Raw genomic sequence first — 6,315 nt, forward strand, 5'->3', positions numbered from 1 at the left:
TTTTATCTTTATTTCTTTTGAGACCACATGTGCCTTATACTTGTACTCACTTAAAATCTGTCTCTGTAGCTAAATAAACTTGTTTTATTCTTTAATTAAAACTAATCAACTGTTGCGTTCAAACTGAATTGTTTGGATAACTCCATTTAAAGTAACAAACTGTTGGATATTGTTCCCTTACTGGGGCAACGGACTTTTAATATCTGAACTATCCAGGAGAGGGCTGGACACAATTGCAGAACACAGTAATTGCAGGACACCATTTTGGGGAGGAAATTTGGGACTGGGTGTAGATATTTTGCTGTTATCCTTAAAACTATCGAGTATACTGGTTTCTCAAGATAATGACAGGACCAACAGTAAACCCTGAGAGTTTTATACCCATCTGTCTTGGATATTGTAAACTGCACATTCATGCCCTTGGGGCCATCCAAAAAAAGTGAGGCTACTTGCAAAAAATTTCAATCTCTCACTCCACCAATATGATGCTAGTGTGCTATACTAAACACATCATCACAGACTCACTAGCAAAGTCCTCAGGAGTACCTGATATCCCTTGTACACTAAGACAATCTAATCTGGCAAAACTCTTTGAAACAAATAATATCAAGGGAAGTTAGCTATTTAGGGAATATCTGTAGATGTGTCTTACCAATGCTGAAAGTCAGTGGGAGTCGGTCCCCAACTCTCCTTTGTGTCTTTAAAAATCTCCCCCTATAATTTTAGCTCTTTGTTATTCAAGGGATAGTAGCTTCCACTGTCTCCTTGGCTAATGGCTTTGAGCCACTGTTTCCAAACTCTCACAGAGAGCAGTTATAACAAAGCCTTACATGTTCCCAGATTGATGATCATAGAGACAACCTGTGGCATTCCCAAGTGCCACTTTAGATTTTTTGATAAATCAGAAGCTACATGGCTACACAAGCCCCCAGTACGGTCAATTAAAATACTCCTGGCATGTTGAACTATATTGTCCTGCTTTACTGAGGGAAGCTCAGAATGAAATGTCAAATTGAGAAGAACCAGAAGATGATGACCATTTGTAGCCTGAACACAAGGATCAGGGACAAGATGCTAAAAATGCAAGACAGGGACTGAGAGAGAAATACTTCTAAGGTATTTTGTTAGCAAAGTGAAACAATAGACAGGTTTCCAATTTATTCAAATGTAGGGCCTGATTCAAAGCCCACTGAAGTCAATGGGTGACCTATTGACTCCAATGGTTTTAGGATTGGGCTCACAGAAAGTAAGCATGTAAACCCAGGGGTTTAGTCGCAACTTGATCAGGTGAGAGAAGGGAGATCTCTGCTCAAACTCATTCAAATAGCTCTGGGGATTCTAAACATTTGAGCAGGAGACTTTATTTCTGAGTTCCTTTTGGCTAGCTATCTGTCACTGATCATTAGATTAGTAATCAAAACCCTCAGTCTCATGGTATGTCTACACTACGAGAGTAGTTCGATTTTACTTAAATCGAATTCTTGGAATCGATATTGCAAAGTCGAACGTGTGTGTCCACACTAAGGATAGTAATTCGACTTTGTGAGTCCACACTAACGGGGAAAGCGTCAACATTGGAAGCGGTGCACTGTGGGCAGCTATCCCACAGTTCCCGCAGTCCCCGCTGCCCATTGGAATTCTGGGTGGAGCCGCCAATGCCTTCTGGGTAAAAAAAATGTGTCGAGGGTGCTTTTGGGTAACTGTCGTCATCCGTCCATCACTCCTGCCCTCCCTCCCTGAAAGCGCCGGCGGGAAATCAGTTCGCGGACTTTTCTAGTCAGTGACAGCGCGGACGCCACAGCACTGTGAGCATGGAGCCCGCTGCGACCATCGCTGCAGTTGTGGCCGTTCTCAACGCCTCGCAGCTTATCATCCACCTTTCCCTGAGGCAGATGCAGATAAGTCAGGCGAGGAGGCTACGGTACCGCGGTGAGGGCCTGAAGTCTGAGAGTAGCACAGACCTCTCAGAAAGCACGGGACCCAGCGCCAAGGACATCACGGTGGCAATGGGTCATGTTGATGCCATGGAACGGCGATTCTGGGCCCGGGAAACAAGCACTGAGTGGTGGGACCGCATAGTGCTGCAGGTCTGGGATGAATCCCAGTGGCTGCGAAACTTTCGCATGCGGAAGGGAACTTGCCTTGAACTTTGTGAGTTGCTGTCCCCTGCCCTGAAGCGCAATGACACCCGGATGCGAGCAGCCCTGACTGTCCAGAAGCGAGTGGCCATAGCCCTCTGGAAGCTTGCAACGCCAGACAGCTACCGGTCAGTCACGAACCACTTTGGCGTGGGCAAATCTACCATGGGGGTTGTTGTGATGCAAGTAGCCAAGGCAATCGTTGATGTACTGCTGTCAAAGGTAGTGACCTTGGGAAACGTGGAGGCGATCATAGATGGCTTCGCAGCGATGGGATTCCCAAACTGCGGTGGGGCCATAGATGGAACTCACATCCCTATCCTGGCACCGGACCACCAGGCCAGCCAGTACATTAACAGAAAGGGCTACTTTTCCATGGTGCTGCAAGCACTGGTGGACCACAGGGGACGTTTTACGAACATCTACGTCGGATGGCCGGGCAACGTTCATGACGCTCGTGTTTTCAGGAACTCTGGTCTGTTTAGACGGCTGCAGCAAGGTATTTACTTCCCGGACCACAAAATAACTGTTGGGGATGTGGAGATGCCTATAGTCATCCTCGGGGACCCAGCCTACCCGCTAATGCCCTGGCTCATGAAGCCCTATACTGGCGCCCTGGACAGTGAAAAAGAACTCTTCAACTACCGGCTGAGCAAGTGCAGAATGGTGGTGGAGTGTGCTTTTGGCCGTCTCAAGGGGAGATGGAGAAGCTTACTGACTCGCTGTGATCTCAGCGAAACCAATATCCCCATTGTTATAGCAGCTTGCTGTGTGCTCCACAATCTCTGTGAGAGCAAGGGGGAGACCTTTATGGCGTGGTGGGAGGTTGAGGCAAATAGCCTGGCTTCTGATTACGCCCAGCCAGACAGCCGGGCGATTAGAAGAGACCAGCGGGACGCGCTGTGCATCCGGGAGGCTTTGAAAGCTAGGTTCCTGACTGAGCAGGGTAACCTGTGACTTTTAAGTTAGTGTACAGAGAAGCTGAACCTGCCCCCGTTTCTTTACCCAGTTAATGTTGACTATCCTCTCCAGTTACATACCCCCTTCACCCCCTTCCAACACACGTTTAGAAATAAAATCACTTCTACTTTGTTAATGAACACCGTTTTCTTTATTACTGTTTTCGCGGGAATGTTTTAAACCTGGGACGCAGACTGTGGTGGGGAGCGGGTGTAGTGTAGTGACGCAAATGACGCTTCTAAACTCCAGGATTGACAGGCTCCGCTGTGATGGACTGGTTGTTTCAACGGAGCCTGTCACCCCTCCTGATCGGGACTGTGTGTATGGGGGGGCTATGTGACTTTGTGGCAGGGGGAGGACGGTTACAGATCCCCTGCTGCGTGGCTCTGTGATCCAGGATAAGGACCGCCGCATAAGATCTCTAACTGCCCTCCCCCGCCACAAAGTCACAGAGCAACCCACCCCCCACCACAGAACATGAAAACCACCTCCCAGACTGACCAGGGTAACTAGTGACTGCACTGTGTATGTGCCCTGCTGCTGGACCTGCCCCCGCCTATGTACCCTGCCAAAGGTGACTGTCCTGTCCAATTACCCCCTTCTCCCCCTCCTCCAAAAGAACATGATGGAAACAGTAATTAACAGAAACTTATTTTTTATTAGCAACTACACATGGAACTGGGAGGTGAAACTTGGACGGGGGCTTGTGTGAGGCGGGAAGGAAAGAACTTGTCAAATTTTGGGGAATGAGAGCCTTCTACTACTAGAGCTGTCTGCAGGGGTGGAGGGAGAGTTTGCACAGACTCTGCCGCCCCTCCTTCTTTGCACTTTGGGTGAGGGGGGTATGGGACTTGGTGGCGGGGGAGGGCGGTTACAGATGGACTGCAGCGGGGCTCTGTCCTCCTGCCTCCGTTCCTGCAGAACATCCACAAGGCGCTGGAGCGTGTCCGTTTGCTCCCTCATTAGTCCAAGCAGCGTTTGAGTCGCCTGCTGGTCTTCCTGCCGCCACCTCTCCTCCCGTTCCATGTGTGCTTGGTGCATTTGGGACAAGTTCTCCCGCCACTGGGTCTGCTGTGCTGCCTGGGCTCGGGAGCAGCCCATAAGCTCCGAGAACATGTCCTCCCGTGTCCTCTTCTTCCTACGCCTAATCTGCGCTAGCCTCTGGGAGTGTGATGCCAGGCTAGGTTGTGAGACGGTCGCAGATGTGGCTGTGGGAATGGGAAAAAGGGAGTGAATTCCTCAGAAAGATAAATGTAGTTGTGAACAAAGAACATAGTCTTTCTCTGTGAACAAGACCATGCACAGCACCTATCACATGCGCACTCAGGACAAGGTCGAATTCTCGGCCTTCGCATTCAGTGCCTGGGGTCTTGCACAGCAGATCTGAGAAGCGGGGCAGGACACCGGAATTTGTGTAGCAGGCAGACATGGTAAGCCGTAGACTTGTGGCAGCTTAAAACTTTAATATTAGCACTGGCCTCCTTTCACATTGAAAGCAATGTCAGTCCCTGCTGCCAGCAATCCGGCAAGCAGGAACTCTGCCCCTGTCCCACCCCCTCGCGGCTGGCTGTCCCCGGGAACGATCCCTGTAGGCTGCCCCTCTCCCGCCTCCACCGCGTGGCTGCAAACCAGCGGTTACAGTTCTGTAAAGGAACGGGCAAGCAATCCCAACACTAACATTCCCCTACCTAATTCAAAGCAGGTCACCATGAGCGACATCACCCTGATGAGGATCTCAGACAGCGATAAAGAAAGAATGCTTCGGGAAAGCCTCCAAAGACCAGGGCCGTATGCCGCCCTGCTGTGCAGGGCAATGATCCCTGAGTACTTGATTGTCTCGTGGCGCGGAAACGTGTCATACTACGGAGGACCCAATAAGGCCGCTCTCCCCAGGAACCTGATGCAACGGCTTTCCAATTACCTCCAGGAGAGCTTCATCGAGATGTCCCAGGAGGATTTCTGCTCTATCCCCGGACATATAGACCGCATTTTACTGTAGCTGCACTGGCAGGGAGTAAACAGTAGAGCGGCTTGGGCAGAACAATCATGCTAAACCGGACATTGTTCGATTTTTTTTCAATAGTTGCACTGCCCAGGACTGAAACGTTAAGCGCCCAGGGCAAACTAATCATGAGAAACCCATTGTTGTTATTCTTAATATTCCTGTTCTGTTAAAAATAAATGTTTAGATGTTTAAAACACTTACTGGCTGATCCTTCCCCAGATTCTGAGTCCGGGTTAACGGCTGGGGACGGTTGGTAGGGGATCTCTGTAAGGGTGATGAAGAGATCCTGGCTGTCGGGGAAATCAGCGTTGTAAGGGCTGTCGACTGCCTCGTCCTCCTCATCTCCTTCCTCATCTTCCCCATCCGCTAACATGTCCGAGGAACCGGCCGTGGACAATATCCCATCCTCAGAGTCCATGGTCAGTGGTGGGGTAGTGGTGGCGGCCGCACCTAGGATGGAATGCAGTGCCTCGTAGAAACGGGATGTCTGGGGATGTGATCCGGAGCGTCCGTTTGCCTCTTTGGTCTTCTGGTAGCCTTGTCTCAGCTCCTTGATTTTCACGCGGCACTGCGTTGCATCCCGGCTGTATCCTCTCTCTGACATGTCTTTAGAGATCTTCTCGTAGATCTTTGCATTCCGTTTCTTGGAGCGCAGCTCGGAAAGCACGGACTCATCACCCCACACAGCGATCAGATCCAAGACTTCCCGATCAGTCCATGCTGGGGCCCTCTTTCTATTCTGAGATTGCACGGCCATCACTGCTGGAGAGCTCTGCATCATTGCCAGTGCTGCTGAGCTCGCCATGATGTCCAGACAGGAAATGAGATTCAAACTGCCCAGACAGGAAAAGGAATTCAAATTTTCCCGGGGCTTTTCCTGTGTGGCTGGTCAGAGCATCCGAGCTCGGACTGCTGTCCAGAGCGTCAACAGAGTGGTGCACTCTGGGATAGCTCCCGGAGCTATTAGCGTCAATTTCCATCCACACCTAGCCTAATTCGACATGGCCATGGCCTCGTCGGGGAGGAGTACAGAAGTCGAATTTAAGAGACCTCTATGTCGAACTAAATAGCTTCGCGGTGTGGAAGGGTGCAGGGTTAATTCGATGTAACGGCGCTAACTTCGACATAAACGCCTAGTGTAGACCAGGCCTCACTGTGCAGGGGCATCCCCAGAATTTTTTCACACAGTCCATATAACCGAATCTCTTTCAC

At 50.2% G+C, this 6,315-nt stretch overlaps 1 protein-coding gene across 1 annotated transcript; it reads right to left on the bottom strand.

Annotated features, from left to right (window-relative positions):
• Positions 1-3,755: 3,755 nt before the first annotated feature.
• On the bottom strand, positions 3,756-5,840 carry LOC135984009 (uncharacterized). Its single transcript, XM_065598209.1, has 2 exons — positions 5,305-5,840; positions 3,756-4,306 (listed from the first exon to the last, which is right to left on the bottom strand). The coding sequence occupies exons 1-2, from the start codon at positions 5,705-5,707 to the stop codon at positions 3,831-3,833; spliced, it is 879 nt and encodes a 292-aa protein (XP_065454281.1). The 5' UTR covers positions 5,708-5,840; the 3' UTR covers positions 3,756-3,830.
• Positions 5,841-6,315: the final 475 nt, after the last annotated feature.

This window comes from Chrysemys picta, chromosome 1 (genome assembly GCF_011386835.1).
Source record: "Chrysemys picta bellii isolate R12L10 chromosome 1, ASM1138683v2, whole genome shotgun sequence".
In the NCBI taxonomy this organism is placed as follows: Eukaryota; Metazoa; Chordata; order Testudines; family Emydidae; genus Chrysemys; species Chrysemys picta.

What these genes read in the sequence shown, in the direction of transcription:
- LOC135984009 (XM_065598209.1), bottom strand. Translation starts at nt 5,707, where the DNA reads ATGTCAGAGAGAGGATACAGCCGGGATGCAACGCAGTGCCGCGTGAAA. An exon ending in ATCTGGGGAAGGATCAGCCA is followed by an intron (nt 4,307 to 5,304) that starts GTAAGTGTTTTA and finishes CCATTCCCACAG; the next exon opens with CCACATCTGCGACCGTCTCA.